This window comes from Balaenoptera borealis, assembly GCF_965194805.1.
Source record: "Balaenoptera borealis genome assembly, chromosome: 21".
NCBI lineage: Eukaryota > Metazoa > Chordata > Mammalia > Artiodactyla > Balaenopteridae > Balaenoptera > Balaenoptera borealis.
The window spans coordinates 2,806,952-2,823,610 of record NC_138880.1 but is presented as its reverse complement, the minus strand read 5'-3'; the positions used below and the strand labels follow the sequence as shown (position 1 = coordinate 2,823,610).

The window sequence follows — 16,659 nt, the reverse complement described above, 5'->3', positions numbered from 1 at the left end:
ATTACAAAGAAAATGAGAAAGCGTGTTTGGAAGAGAACACTGAGGGTGTGGCCAGGCCACTGTTTAATAAGTAGATCAGTATGAGTGTGAACTGCGTCAGAGAAGACTTGAACAGACATTTCTCCAAAGGAGACCTACAGATGGCCAACAGGCACATGAAAAGATGCTCCACATCATTAATCATCAGAGAAATGCAAACCAAAACTACAATGATAGGTCATCTCACATCTGTCAGAATAGTTATCATCAAGAAGTCTACAAATAACAAACGTTGGTGAGGGTGTGGAGGAAAGGGAGCCCTCGTGCACAGTTGGTGGGAATGTAAATTGGTGCAGCCACTATGGAAAACAGTATGGAGGTTCCTCAAAAATTAAAAATAGAACTACTCTATGATCCAGCAATTCCACTCCTGGGTATATACGCAAGGAAAACGAGAACGCTAATTTGAAAAGATACATGCACCCCAATGTTCATAACAGCATTATTTACAATGACCAAGATATGGAAGCAACCTAAGTGTCCATCAACAGATGAATGGATAAAGAAGACGTGGTATATATATACAATGGAATATTAGCCATAAAAAAGAATGAAATTTTGCCATTTGCAACAATGTGGATGGACCTAGAGGGTATTATGCTTAGTGAAATAAGTCAGAGAAAGACAATTACTGTATGTTATCACTTATGTATGGAATCTAAAAAATAGAAACTAATGTATGTAACAAAACAGAAACAGACTCACAGATATAGAGAACAAACTAGTGGTTACCAGTGGGGAGAGGGGCACGATGGGGGTATGGGGTTAAGAGACACAAACTACTGTGTATAAAATAGGTGAGATAAGAGCCAGCGTGGAGCACCAAGGTGTGGTGGGCACGTAGTCATGCCAAGCAGGCAGGTGCAGATGACGCAGGCGTGCAGGTCTGGTTCACCTTTGCCTGGCGGACCAGGCAGAATCAGCAACCTCAGCCAGGCATGCGTGGATTTGCTTCTCACCCATGCTCTCTGCATTTCAGAAGGAAATCCTGCAATAGCAGAAAAAAGGCCTTATTTATCTTGAAAGGCCACGTCAAGTACAAGAGGAGTGAGGGGTAGAGGGCAGCAAGAAACACTTAAAAGTGCAACTGTTTGAAAACAGAATGCTTTTCATTAGGTCTGTGCAGCTGCTTAAATAATGGAAAATGACTGTTTATTCCATTTAACACACATAGGCATTAAAACCCCTTTTTAAACTTCGCTTCACTTATCTCCACCTGGTAGTCAGGGGAGAGGAAAAGGTCCTTGCTTGTGAAGCAACTTGGAAGATGCCAGGAAGGCCTACTTGGCCTAAAAGTTATGCTTATCAGAGTGACATAGACCCAAACGATCTACCCCCCACGGATTCATTTCTCGGGGTTAATCATTGCCTTGGGGGTGAGGGTGGATTCTCCTTTAAAACACTAATTACTCTGGGAGGAGCAAACCCACCACACCCTAGTGTCTCGGTGCAAGTGGTTTTCTTAGGCTGCATCCTTAGGAGGGCCCAGGGGTGCAGACTGGAGGAACAAGCCTCACTCACCGCCCCAGGAAGCTCCCCGCCAGCCGAGGACCCGGGGCAGCTGAGGAAGATAAAGGGTTAATGAGCTCAGTGATTCCAACTGTAGTTGCAGCCTTTTCCTTTAGTCACTTTCTACGTCTAAAATAGCGTAAGTGACGTAAAACATTTTAAAGATAATTTTCATCCTTTCCAGCTCTTTGTTATTACAAATATTTGCTTCTGAAAGAAACATGTTCGCACGTGTACACTTACGTGACTGTGCTTTTTTGGTTTGTTTTGCGTTTAGCAAGAGGAAAAAACCAGTTAACACTAAAAAAAAAAAAATCCAGCCAAGCAGAAAATTGGGAACAGCAGCAGCTGCGAGAAGAGATGCGCGCACCGGGTACAAACGAGTTTCCTTCCCCCGCGCCCCAAGGCTCTGTCCTCAGTCCTCCGAGTCACCAGAGGCCCATCGGACAGGCGGCCGTGCTGCGGGCAGGACGGTGTCGGAGGAGAGACGGGAGGGAGGAGCATCCTGGTGAGTCCTGATGGAAGCGGCTCCTAGAGGCCGAGGGTCTCCGGTCGCGAGGAGCCGCCCTGGCAGCCTCGGCTCGGAGGGAGAAGGCCCTGCCCCTGCCGGACCCGACAGGTGATCTTGGGCGAGTCACTGGGCTTTCTGATCCTCGTTTTCTCATCTGTAAAATGATCATGGTAACGATGTCTCCCTTGCGGAACAGAAGCAAGGACTAAATGAGATACTGTACACGGAAGCAGTTTGTAGGGTGGATACTGCTGTGCACGGACGCATAGATGGCGCCACTCAAGGTTGCAATATTTCCCTGACAGACGTGTCCTCCTGCGCGTGGCTCACACCAGTCTTAAAAAAGTATAGGAATTAGACAGTGAAGGAGGAGGGACAGCATTTGTGTTTGCAATGAACAAAACACACGCAAAGAAATCCGAGGCCTGCAATGTGCAGGGCCGGCCGGGGCTTGCGGAACTGCGAGGCGGGGCAGCGATGAGTCTCAAGGGGGTTGGGCTCCGTGCCGCGTCAGGTTTGAGGCAGACAGCAGCGGGAGCTTACCCCGCAGGGCATCACGTGCCATGTTAGAGAGCTTGGATTTTTATTCCCTAGAACAATGTTTATCTATTGTGTTCAGTGAAATGTTAACAGACATGTTTGTTGAAGTTTCTATAGTCCGGCAAGTTCAGGATTAAATAGTAAATCCTGTTTCTTTGCTGCAGGACTTGTCAGGGCCTTTACTATGCTAAGGTGCTCCATGAACCTTCAGTAAGGGCAAGCACTCTGCCGTATTTCTTCACGTTTGACAGGAGGACCTTTTTCTGATCCTGCCCTCTCTGGAACGCCCACTGCACCAGGGTTTCCATTTTCTAGCTCCACAGTTGGGAAATGCTGCCACTTCGGGGAACCAGCGTCAGGGTCACTGCATGTCTGTGCTTGTAAATGTTACTGTGCTTTTCCAACCTTTCCTGACCCTCTGTCTGCTTGCCAAGACCCCGTCCCAACCTTCTCTTCTCAAGGGCCCTGCTTCTTCCCCAGTGGATGAGTGTACAGAAAGGATGAGTTCAAGCTGGGCCGGCCCTTGGCTACATCCTAACACATCCACGTCTGCACACTCTGTCCTAATTAGTTCCAGGGATGGCGTTCCTCTTTCCTAGGGTGGACGCCAACTTGTCAGTCTAAGAAGAGGAAAGAACTGTCAGCAAAGGGAGGCTACCTGTTCCAGGTCACAGAGTTGAAATAGAGGTCTGGCTAGAACCCGTCTTGGCTGCGGTGGCGGGACCTTCCGCAGGTCCCACTGCCATCCAGATGCCCAGGAGGTAGTCCTGGTCCGAGAACGTGGCAGAGGCATATCATCAGTACAGCGTTTATACCGGCACAAAATTACTTAGTCATATCTTGAATATCTGTGGTAGAAATCTCTCAAGTTTCTTTTACTAGAACTATTTTGTTCCCTTTCTTTTCACTACAGTTGCTTCATATAAACCACTCTTAGTCCCAGAACTACCAGGGATTAATATAATGCTTTCTGCCCTAACAATTAAAACAAAAACTAATTTACTGAGCTGCCTTTCACAGGCACTCTGTCATTTTTGCTCTTTTCCCAGCACTTTCTCTGGTTCCCACTGTGCTGGGGATGCCCAGGAGGTGGGCACGAGACGGGTACCCTCACCCTGCAGCAGCTGCAGCAAGCTCTGCCCTCAGCGTCCCCACGTAAAACCAAACACTCCGGGTGCGTTGGCTTCACTTAACATTTTTGGATTTAGAGACAACACATGAATAAAATAGCCATTTAAAGCGCTTTGCCAGAGGTGGCCTCTTGGCACTGAGTCAATGAAACCCCTTTCTTTCTCCACTGCTCATTTCTCTTGGCACTTAGAGTAAAGCTGTTCCCTGGCCTCTTTCTTTTTCCAGGTACTTTGGGTAGAATTAGTTTCTGTTTATTTGTTTTTAAATACATCTTTAAAATCTGTATGACTGTTTTCAAAGTTTTCAAAACTCATAGCTACTTTAATCACTTTTTCCGGGCACTGTTTCAATCCAGATACTTTGAAGAAACTGGGCCTTAGAGCTGGCACACACATGTCCTGAATAAGGGCCCTTGTTCTCCAAGTTTAAAGCAATCTGATTTGGAAGGAGTGAGACGTTGCTTGTGTTTAAAAATAGCCAGCTGAATATGGGAGGCTTTTTCCAATTACTGTGGAAAGATACTTTCAGGCCCGATTAGCCCCCAGACCACAACTATAAATGTTTTACAGCTTGTGGGCATAAATATATTTGAGATAATTTGGGACAGTCATTCAAAAATTGATCTTTTGAACATGACAAATCCAAGGCTGAACTATTTGATCAAGTCAAATATTGCTAATTCTTCATGAAGAATATAATTAATTACTCTATGTAAATTAGTTCAACCATACATTTACACAGCCCATTTACCTTTTTAAAGAATATATGTGTATATATATATTCAAAGAATATATGTGTATATAAATATATATATATACTTATCTGCTGAATCATTTTTTCTTCCCAGCAGCTTTGCCTCCAATTTCTTTCTGATTTAATCCATCCCTTATGCTGCTGCTCGGGATACCTGCTCAGAGCACATGCATGAAGCCATGACAGATAAAGGAATTTATGGCATCTGTAAACGATGATTAGAATGGTGGAGCATGGGATTGAATCTAAGCAAGAGGGGAGCCATTTATGAGACTATTGATGGACAGGGAAGAAGTGGGAGACAGTGAAGTGTGAGTCATGATGAGGTTGGAAGCCCTCTAGGAGGGATACTTGAATAACTAAACTAGAAGGACATGGATGGTCTGGGAGCTGGAGGTTGGCCTTCAAGTTTTCAGAGGTGGTGCAGTGTCCGGGTGCAGTGTCCGGAGGCAGCTGTCCGAGTGGGCAGCTGCTGGAGAGGGAAGAAAAGATCATTTGAGACACGACATGAAAAAACCGAGATGCTGGGGAACCTAGATGGCCTCCCCTGGGAAAGTCTAAGTCACAAAAAGGATGGAATTTGAGTGGAAGGAAGCCCAGGAACCAGTGAGTGAAGAAGGTGACTGAGAGATGACAGAGACCGGGGAGAAGCCCGGGGCAGGGGGGTAGCATGTCCGAGTCACATGAACGTCAGAGGCACAGGTCTGGCAGGAAAATGGGTGCAACTGTGTGGAGGTGGCAGAGGTGGGCACGGAGGCACCCACCCCCCTTCCTGTGGGCCCCGGTTACATGGCATATGGGAGGAAAAACAGCCTCGAGTGTCCGTGGGAGAGCCATCTCAGAGAACCTCCCCATTTCAGAGGGGAGGCCGTGAACAGAAGGTAGACTCGGGCACATCGGGGCCTGTGCAGACAGGTGTACAGTGATTGCTCAGGTGAAGGGCGACGGGGACTCAGGGCCTCTGGATGCCTGCATAGCGATGAGCCCGCTGGCCCCTTAGAGGGGGGGCTTCAGCCAGGCCGTCTCGGGCCACAGCCCTTGTCGTCCAGGGCGGCTGCACTTCCGGTGTGCCCTGTGTGCATGTGGGTCCCCACGGTCCCCAGACACACTCTGGATCCTCCCACCTCTGCCCTCTGCCCCCGGCGCCCCACGGGAGATGCCCTATTTCAGTCCCATCTGTCTTCAACGCCTGACACAAAAGCCACCCCTTCTGCAAAATCCTGCAAGTCACTTCCAATCAGAAACAACCACTCTGGCTTTTGGATTTATGTCAGTGGAATGAGAAGGAATTCGAAATGGAATGTTTCAAAACAATTTTTCCCCTGCTCAGCAGAAAACCTTTTTTCTGAGCATTTTTGAGGGAGGTGATGTATCTTAAAGTGGGGCCCCTGTGTTCCTAAGGCCCCTACACTTCCCTTCTGGGGAGGGGAACGGGTTTTGTGTTGCCCGGGATGCGGGTTCCAGGCCAAGGGAGCATTGGGCCCCGCCTGAGGCTTTGGTGAAGGAGAGATGAGGAGGGTCGGGGGGAGCTGGGGAGGGACCGCGGAGGGAGCCCGGGGAAAGGGACAGGGGCCGCTCAGAGAGCTCACATGCCTGCGTCCATCCTGCGGCCCAGGAGCTGCTCTCAGGGAGCACGAGGTTGAGGACGGGCAGGGACTGACTGCAGCCCCTCCTGAGGGGGCCTCGGCCGTCTGGACCGGAGCCGGCACCTGCCCGATGCCCGGTGGATGCAGGTGCTGGCACTGCCGTGTCCGCAGTCCCCAGCGAGGGGCCTGGCGTGTGTGCGGTTGGGACTCGGTGTAGGTTTACTGAGTGAAGCAAACATCCTGTGAGGTGGGTGGGATAGGTCTCATCCTCCGCACTTTACTCCTGGAGACTCTGAGGCATAAGAAGGTTAAGCTGACATCCATATGTTTATTTAAACAGTAACTGACAGGAACAAAACCCAGGCTCTGCAGGGACTGGCGTCATTGCCATTCGTTTTCCCCAGCTACACAGCTTCCCTGAACAAAGAGATTGAGGCTATGTCAGAAAAGAAAGGCAGAATTTTAAGATTCGGCATTAAAATTATCCCTTTGGTAGAGAGATCATTTTCTGTAAAGCATCCCTTTTGTCTGAATAAACAAAAGGCCACTTAAAGACAATCTCCTCATGTGAACCTGCGGTAACCACAGGGTAAGACTTGGAGTGAGTGTGGACAGGACCGGGAGGTGATCTGCAAATTAAAGTGGTTGTAGAGTTAGGCTGGGGTTATGATAAACCTCCTGACTTTTCTTCGATACCTAACTTATTATTTTTATGTTACATTCTCAATAGATGTCTAAGAAAATCTCAACTTTAGAATAAGGCAATAACTAGTAGCACTTGTTGAACTGCTGTTAAAAAGAATCGCAGGTAAACAATATTTTCTTGTCTCTGCTCCTGGAAGACAGGAAGACAGTTGTTGAGATGGGAGCAGCGTCAGGGAACCCCCCAGCCCCTCTCTGGAGGCATTCCACTTGGGATGCAAAAGCCCTGGTGTCAACTGGGGACTCTATGGGTTGAACACCACTGTTGCAGGTGCCTTTTGTGACTTTGTTCGGGGACGTGCAATTGTGTGGGAGGGTAGAGAAGTGGCTGAAGAGCAGGCCTGGGGGTGGGAGGGGACCACGCTGCCTATGACATTAGCTCCACGTCTTCCTCATCAGACCCCACTCGTCCCCAGTCCCTCCCTGCCCAGCTCTCACCAGCTGTCACCCTGACACCTCCGGCTGGCAGTTCCCGAGCAAGTTCTGATGAAGGCAGATGACAGGGCATCCAGATCCATCAGAGCAGGGCCTTGAACTAGACTCGCTGCCACAGGCCTGGGGCCAAGGCATCCTCAGGCCCCCAAGTCAGAGCCGTCCCCTGAGTCCTGCATGTAGAAGGCCTGACCAAACTAATATCTGCTCTTAGAAGGTGGGACAGTGTTTCCCTTTAGCTTGTGTGAGTAGCTCCCGAGAGGGGCCAAGGAGGGGCTTCTGGGGGCCTGTCAGGCTCTCCTTCCTGATCTGGGTGTCACCTGGGTGTGTCCACTTTGTGAGAATCCCCTGAGCCAGGCAACGCTTACGACGCGTCCACTTTTCTGTGTGTAGATTATAATTCAGTAGATCAAAAGTCAAGAAGAAAAGAAGAGAGGGAGGGAGGAAAGGAAGAAGGGAGGGAAGAAGGAAGGGAGGAAGGGAGAGTGATGTAAAGCCAGGTCGAGGCACTTGGACCTGATCCAACAGGTAAACGTGTGAATTCCAGTCGTCCCATTGGGACAGGACAGGACAGTAGCGTTATTGTAGGAAGATTGATCGTGGAGAGCAGTTGAAATGGGATGAGGCTGAAGCAAGAAAACAGAGGAAGGGTTACAGTGGCCTTAGTCTGGGGATGAGCATAAGATTAGATGGGTGGGGATGTTAAGAGGGTAAGGGGCCAGTTTCAAGGTAAGCTTTCCATTCATGAGCCCTCGTGCAGCACACGCTGTCGGCTGCTTTCATAAGCTAGCATTTCATATCGTGCTGCACAACATTAAAATTCACTTTCTTTAAATAGTAATCATGATGCTTGCTGCTATCAGCTGGGCAGGGCCCAGGACAGCCCGCTTAGACGTGCTCGTCCACAGCTGAGCTCCAGAGCTCCAGCCTGGCGAGCCTCTGCTCCCAGATGTGTGCCCTTTGTCAGGAGGCCCCAAGGTACTCTAGCAGAGACCAACTGTGTGATTGGCAACATGAACCTTGTTTTTTTTGTTTTGCTTTGATTTGGTTTGGTTTTTAATACATCGTGATAATGTTGGTGTCAAATGATTAGCCTGTCAGATAAAACCTCTAAGAACAGTTCACAAGATTGATTTAATGGCAGAATACTGGAGATTGAAGAGAATATTGCTTTCCAAAGTATATAATGAAGATTTTAAAGATTGGATTGAACAGATCAAGCTTGTTCTTTGGAAAAATAATATGAAGCACAGGGTATTAGCACAGGGTCCTTAGTAGAATTTAGATTTATGCAAATGTTCAGTGTTCCATAAGCCAAAATTAACAAACTTAGAATGACACAAATCTGTTGAAATATGATGCAAACTAAACATTTTAATGCATCTTTCTAGAATTCAACAGAATGTTGACATCTAAATTTACATTATGCACCTCATTTAATTTCTGCATGATGAACCAACAGGCAGAAATAGATGAATTGCTGACACATTGACTTTTTTCCAATTCCTAGGAGGAAAACAAAGGTTTGTAGTCAGAGATGAGGGAGGAGTTCAACTGGTCCATTAGTTTGTGTAAATCCATAATTATGCACACAAGTAATTTGTATGTGCTGCACTAAATGTGTTATTATTATTCAGCTTTGCTGCAATGCCTGTCATTGAAACATAATCTAATTTTATTAAGTTCCTCAAAGCCTGGGAGAGTCTTAGTTACAAGCCGGTTCCCTACTCATTAGCATTGACCCCTATGGTTTGTTTGTTTGGATTTTTCTTTTTGGCCTTCTGCCCCCAAGTTAACACCCCTTTGTTTCATAATCCATACTGTCATTATGCCCTCTGGACCCAGAAGAGAGGCAGATGAATGGAAGTATTGATGCCAATTTTACAGCTTCTACAAACAGGCAAGAGGCCTGAATGCCTAGTCACTTGGCTCTGATTTCTTTGGAAACAAAGAAGGGAGGAGTAGACAGAGGACTTGAGCAGGTCTTCAAGGCCTTCATGGACCCACACTAAGCAATGCTGTCTGTAAGATGATTAAACCGTGCACAGCGCACAGGAAGTCCTGCACAGACAACACTCATTATTGTTGCCCCTGGTGTTGGTATTTTGAGGGCCTCTGCTTCAGTCTTGTACTGTCTTGAGACTTGGTCCAAAGACCCTGTATCCCCCCTCTAACTCCCAACCAGCTGAGCAGCCCTCTACCCTCTTCGAAAAGAACAGGAAGAGTCAGTTAAGATGACCAGCCGGACAGGTGGTGCTACGTGAGGATGTGCAGAAGAGGGCACGGCTTCAGCCTGCACGAGGGACCGCAAAACCCACAAAATCAGAGTGGCCTGTGTAAGAGGAGCACAGGTACCCGCCAAATCTAGACATATTCACATGACACGTGGATTCTGAAGTTTCATGATTAAGCAACAAATAAAATGAATTTTTACTTCATTGAGTTGGTAGTAAACTTATAAAATGCACTACTAGAAAGGTCGGGCAGGAAACATAATTGAATTATAAAAAGGTCAAAATAGCGATTATGAAATTATATTATACAAACTACATAAAGGCTTGGGAAATTATGATGTTATAATTTTAAAAAGAAAAAACAGAATTAAAATTAAATGGATATCACAAATCAGTAATATAAAAATATGGAAGCTTGGGACAAAAGATAGAGGGATTTATAAAAATGAAAATAATTGTGGTTAAGATTTGGGGTAGTGTTTTGTTTTCTTTATTCAAAAAGGTATTGAATATAATATTGCTTTAAATAAGTGTTTATCTGTTATATTGTTTTCTGTTCTTTTACTTCAACTTGTTGGTGTTTTAATGTTTTAGGTATGTCTCATAAATAGTATATAGTTGGAATTTTTTCCCTCCCCCTCTCTTTGGTTTACTTTGTTTTTAACCTGTAAGATGATAACACATATTCATTGTGATAATTGATATATTTAGATTTGTTTATACCATCTTACGTTATTATTTTGGTCTTACTTTTTCTATGCCACTTTTTCCCCCTTCCTTGCCTTTTAAAAAAATTAACAGAACTTTTATTCACTTTTTTTATCCCCTTTTTTCTTCTTCTGGTTTGGAAGCTAAATATTCTATTACTATTTTTGCCAATGATATTTCTGGAGTAAACAAAGCCTAACTGAAGTCAGTATCTTAATCTTTTCCCCAAAATACAAGAACCTTGTGTTGGTTCTAATTCCACAATTAGACATCGTTTTTATTATAAATTGCATGATTTCTACTTTATTTTCCTGCGATTCCTTCTTGTGCCTCAAACCTTCCTTCTGGGATCACTTTCCTTGATCTTGAAGTAGGTTCTTTAGAAGTTTCTTTCATAAAGTTCTGCTCCTGGGAACACTGGGCCTTTATCTCAAAAGGTTGTTATTTCACTCTTATTCTTAAAATAGTTTTTCTACGTTGTTATTCAGCTATTGATGATACCGTTCCACCATTTCTGGCTCCTTTTTGTGTGTTGAGAAGGCTGCTGTAAGTTTAGTTGTCGTTCCTCTATGGAAAACTTGCATTTTCTCTTTCGCTGCTTATCAGGCCTTCTCTTTGCTTAGATATTCTGTAATTCGTTATGGTGTATCCAAATAATTTCATTTATCCTGTTGGTAAGTTTTCTCTCATCAGAAATCCCCTTTTCTCTTCAAGTATCACCTCTTTCTATTCTCTCCCTCTGGGACTCTGCTTATATGTTTGGTGGACTTATCCTTCTATCCTCCACATCCCTTTATCTCTTTCCCATAGTTTATACGTTTAGAATCATATAGTCTCTCTTCAGCTACTATTAACACACTAATCTATCCATTGAGTTCTCAATTTCAACAGTTATACTTTTCACTTTAAAAAGTTCTATTACAAATCAAAACTACAATGGGGTATCACCTCACACTGGTCAGAATGGTCATCATCAAATAGGCTACAAATAATAAATGCTGGAGAGGGTGTGGAGAAAAGGGAACCCTCCTACACTGTTGGTGGGAATGTAAATTGGTGCAGCCACGGTGGAGAACAGTATGGCGATTCCCTAAAAAACTAAAAATAGAGTTACCTTAGGATCCAGCAATTCCACTCCTAGACATCTATCTGGAAAAGACAAAAACTCTAATTCAAAAAGATACATGCACCCCAATGTTCAAAGCAGCACTATTCACAATAGCCAAGACATGGAAGCAACCTAAGTGTCCATCAACAGATCAATGGATAAAGAAGATGTGGTATATATATAAGATGTGGTCCATATATACAATGGAATACTACTCAGCCATAAATAAGAATGAAATAATGCCATTTGCAGCAACATGGATGGACCTAGAGATTATCATACTAAATGAAGTCAGACAAAGAAAGACAAGTATCACATGATATCACTTACATGTGGAATCTAAAAAAAAGGATGCAAAAGAACTTATTTACAAAGCAGAAACAGACTCACATACATAGAAAACAAATTTATGGTTACCAAAGCAGAAGGGGAGGGAGGGATAAATTAGGGGTTTGGGATTAGCAGATACACAATACTATACGTAAAACAGAAAAACAACAGGGGCCTACTCTATAGCACAGGGAACTATATTAAGTATCTTGTAATAACCTATAATGGAAAAGAATCTGAAGAAGTATACACATACACTTTATATATGTATATATATACTTATATATATACTTTACATAGATGCTTATATATACATTATATGTGTGTGTGTGTGTGTGTGTGTATATATATATATATATATATATATAAACTGAATCACTCTGCTCTACACCTGAAACTAACATGACATTGTAAATCAACTAAAAAGAAAAAAAAAGTTCTATTAGGCTGTTTTGTAAATCAACCCATCATTTTGTTTCTTGATCAAATTTATGATCCCATCCTTTATTTCCATAAATACTTCGTATTTAAGAATTATGTATTCTTTATTTGAGAATTTAAAAATATGAAATCCTTTGGGGTCTAAGTCTGTTTATCTCCGTTTTCTATGACATGATGTCTTGTTTATTTGTGTGTTTGGTGATCTTTTTGAACTCATATTTGCTTGAGTGCATGGAAGTCATGCAAACTTCATCAGAGAGAACTTGTGCCTCCTTTTGCTACTACTGAAGCTGGCACTGTCTACCTCAGCCCCCTCTGAAAACCCCCGGCTGATGTCAGAACACAGGCTTCCCTCGCCCACCTGGCACCGGCCCAAGGCTGGAGCTCCCGACTGCAGTACAGCTCTCAGCCTTTGCCCTCAGGGAAACACTGCACGTCCCATTTGCTTAATGCTCCCAGCTCCTGACTCTGCTTTCAGCTCACTCTGTGGTTGGGGGCTGGGGTCGGGGCTAAAGCCTGCAGGGCTGTGGCGTCCTGAAGAGTTCCTTTCCTTCTCATCAGTCCAGCAATCTATCTACAATCTACGAGGTATCTCAAAAGAGATGTCTTCTTCAATGCAAAGTCCTTCAGCACCCAGCACAGTGTTTGGCACTGTATTTATTTAAGGAATGGATAAGCAATAAAAATGTTACAAAGATAACAACACAACCACATTCAGTGTGTCAGCCTCTATGTCACTTTTAGAAAGTGGTGTCCTATTCCCTATAACCTTACAAGGTCAATATATTTATTATTATTTGTATACTTCACAAATAGTAAATGGCAGCTATACCCCAACACAAGTATATTTTGCTCCACGGTCTATGTACATAATTGCTATGTGTGTTGTTTCAGCATAAATGAATGAATAAATATAAAAATCATTCATTTATTCAATTAATAAATATTTATTGAGAATTTACTAAGATCCAAACATTGTTCTTAGGTACTGGCAATATAGTAGTGAACAAAACAGAAAACTAGTCTTGCCTGTGTGGAGCTTATATTATTAAGGATGGAGAGAGACAGCACAAACATGTAAGTAAATTTATAATAAGGAATTTATATATAAATTTATAATGTATATATTTATAATGAGGAATTTATATGTATAAATTTATAATTAAGGAAGATTGAGATTGCCAAGGGCTGGGGGGTTGTTACTACTTTACCTTAAGTGATCAGGGAAAATCTCACTGAGAGTTGATACTTGAGCAGAATAAATGAATGAATGAGTTTAAATTTTAGCTGTCTTAGTACAACATGAGACAAACTACATATAATTTAAACATAAACGGAATAGGATTTCCTTTAACAAATGTCATTTTCATTAATAAAGGGTTGTTTCTGAATATTAATATATTGCATTTATACTATAATTTCTATTTAAGATAATGAGGTTTCATCTTATTTTTACCTTGTAGATCTAGTAGTTTAGAGAATAATGATTAATAACATGGGTTTGAATTCTAATTCATTTCTCCTTAGCTCTGTGACCTTGCGGGGAAGTTACTTTACCTTTTTGGTCTCAGTTTCTTCATCTTTCAAGTGGGAATAAAACATAGTGTCTTCCTTGTACAATTATTGTGAGGATTAAACAAATCAGTGCATGTAATACACTGAGAACAATGCCTGTAACAAACACTGTATATTATTCTCGTTTTATGGTGGTGAAAATCTAGATGCAGCTGGTTACTCTAAAACAAGATTGCAAAATCTAAATTCCCTGGCTCCAGAGGGCAGGAAGCCTAACTGCCTAAACACGCTTGAATTTTACTTTTGAACCATTGCAACACTTATTTACCATGTTAACGTTTGCTTTCCTCAGAGCGGTTTACATTGCTACCAGGGTTAAAGTCAACAGAGATACCTGGGTTTGCAAAAAAATTGATGGGCAAAACTTTTCCATTGCACTGTTTCCTCCAAGTTTGGATTCAAATTGTGACTTCTGCTTAGCCAAGGAATGACATGCGATTCTCCTCCTGAATCCTGTGTGCTTCATTAGTTTAAGTAGGAGCCATTCTTTCCCCAGAAGGATCACAAATTGCTGAGGGTTTGGGTGCTCGCTCTATTTTCTAAACTTTCACGTTCCCCACACAGTAGCTGATGGTCATATGTGGCGACTGAACACTTGAAATGTGGTTGGTACAATTAGAGATGGTCTTTAAGTAAAAAATACACACAAGACTTTGAAGACTTGGTGTGAAAAAAAGAATGTAAGTTATTTCATTATTATTATTTTTTTTAAAAATTTTATTTATTTATTTATGGCTGTGTTGGGTCTTCGTTTCTGTGCGAGGGCTTTCTCTAGTTGCGGCAAGTGGGGGCCACTCTTCATCGCGGTGCGCGGGCCTCTCATTATCGCGGCCTCTCTTGTTGCGGAGCACAGGCTCCAGACGCACAGGCTCAGCAATTGTGGCTCACGGGCCTAGTCGCTCTGCGGCATGTGGGATCTTCCCAGACCAGGGCTCGAACCCGTGTCCCCTGCATTGGCAGGCAGATTCTCAACCACTGCACCACCAGGGAAGCCCCTCATTATTTTTTATATTAAGTTAATGTTCCTGATATATGAGCTTAAATAAAACATATTAAAATTAATTTCACTTCCTTCCTTTAACATTTTTAAATGCAGCTACTAGAACATTTTAAGTGGCAAGTGTAGCTCACATTATATTTCTTTCCTTCATTATTTTCCTCCATTGAGTAGGTCTAAAGACCAAGAAAATGGCATTTTCAGTTCTTAAACTGACCACTTGACCATTTCAAACTTTAAAATTGGTTCACAGCCAAAAAGATGACTTTACTTCACACTGGCTACATCTGTTATGCTTGAAAACAAGTGCTAGTTATCTCAATACCCCAAATAAGGTTTTTCAAAATTTGCTCATACTTTTAATTCCATTTAGCTTGGATTGGGGGCAGAGGGCTCAGTGGGGAGAGAAAGGGAGCAGATAGAAGAACAGACAGGGATCCTTATCCATCTAAGTTCATTAGGAAACTAAGATGTTTTTTAATCATCGATTATCTTGCACTGTTGAGACAAACGATACACTTAATTTAGGTAAAAGTGAGCAATAGAGTGAAAGATTCCCCAGGATTTGGATACTCACATACTCACCATGCTGCACCAGATCCAGCAAATACAAAATCCTTCTCTTGGGGTGTAGCTAATGAGGATCTCCACATTTGACTAAAGGTCAAATGCACCTCTTTCAAGACTCACTGATGGTCCAGCCAGGGTCGCACAGGGGTCGGGGCACTGCTGTCTCTCGTTCAGGCTCTGCTGTGGAGCTCAAGGGGGACAGAGTGAAGGAGCCACTGGAGAGGACTTTCCACCCAGAGCCCAGAGAGGATTTCCCTCCATGCAGAGGAAGAGGGCACAGCCTCTTACATTTAATTACAGGTTCACCATCTTTTGCCCACAATTCCAAAGAAATTCCTGAAAACCATAAGATTTTCAGAATTCATTTGAAGGCGAAACCTGGTCTGAACTGACTGGAGGCTATTCTTAGTCTCCGCTTATCCCAGCTAGTGTGATGTTCATACAGAAACTGCAGACGTGCTGCTGTGTTGGGTTGTGCGCGGCTGCCCCAGCTTCCCTGGGGTGTCACACCATCTGTCACAGTATGTCCGAAACAGATTACCTTCATGAAGCCCAAAACATTCGGAACTTGGAAACACATCTGACCCCACGAATCTCAGAGAAGGGACTGTGAACCTGCCTGCGGGTACCACAGCCCAGAAGGCAGGGAGTACCAGAGCTCTCCACCTACCAGGGTTTTCTCCTGACTCAGGCTCTTATCCCAGGGTTACTTTTCCCTTCTGTGCTTTAGTTCCTCGTTCACACAATCCTGCCCCAACTCAAAGGGCACTTCGTGGATAACCACAGTTGCCAGATATGTTTCAGACACCCCGTGGTTCTCTTTATGATGTGGGCCAGTCTTTGTTGGCAAGCCTACATGAAATTATAGTAATGAAATTTACCTTCTCTAAACTTACTAAAACAGAAAAAGGATATAGAGGATCTTTTTCAAAGGGAAAAAGCATTCCATGAGTTAGGAGAAGAAAATAATGTGTGACGCATTGTACTCTGAAGATTATACATTATTTTCAGAAATTTGCAACATTCTAATCTATTGAGAGAGCTTGATTGTTCTCAAATTTCCTATTAAGAATTACGATTTCAATTCATTTTCATGAAAGATTTTAAGGATTTGGGGGAGAACTGGCAACTAAAATGTAATCAAATCTGTTTTATCTTAACCAGGGATTTTTTTTTTTTTTTAAATCCTACACTGTTTCTTTAACAACACTTCTAATTATCTGCCTTTGGTGAAAGCATTTATGGTTTCTTTCTTGGAAACGTTTCCTTAGTGACTATTCATATACCACTCCAGATGGATGTTGCATATTTGTTACTGTTTACAGCCTTTGGCCCTAAATTTCATTTTACATGAAGACAGAACATGAGAAAACTAATCAAAAGGCTGTATACTTTTCTTTCTTTCTTTTTTTTTTTTAAAGAAATCTTTCCACTTCTCTCTCCCTGGGAGTGTAAATACGTAAATCTATATATAGCTTACGCTATGCAGTGGT

The 16,659-nt window shown here is 43.2% G+C and overlaps 1 protein-coding gene and 1 long non-coding RNA gene across 10 annotated transcripts in view; one reads left to right on the top strand and one right to left on the bottom strand.

Moving 5' to 3' along the window:
• Positions 1-1,597: 1,597 nt before the first annotated feature.
• LOC309619594 (uncharacterized protein) overlaps positions 1,598-16,659 on the top strand; it is a gene marked incomplete at its 5' end in the record, with an annotated part of 60,173 nt that continues 45,111 nt past the window's right edge. For 2 of the 9 annotated variants that reach the window (XR_014239054.1, XR_014239055.1), the window contains 3 exons: positions 2,033-2,167; positions 13,010-13,101; positions 14,164-14,279. Coding sequence is in view for 1 of the 9 variants with exons in the window: in XM_082374897.1 (XP_082231023.1) it covers positions 1,909-2,056 (148 nt within the window). Of the gene's footprint in view, positions 1,688-1,825; positions 2,230-13,009; positions 13,102-14,163; positions 14,280-16,659 lie in introns of those variants that run through there. The other 7 variants (XR_014239049.1, XM_082374897.1, XR_014239051.1 and 4 more) reach the window with 6 other exon arrangements.
• LOC309619599 overlaps positions 2,161-16,659 on the bottom strand; it is an 88,082-nt gene continuing 73,583 nt past the window's right edge. Inside the window, exon 3 of the long non-coding RNA XR_014239074.1 lies at positions 2,161-2,213. This is a non-coding gene — a long non-coding RNA (uncharacterized lncRNA). The remainder of the gene's footprint in view (positions 2,214-16,659) is intronic.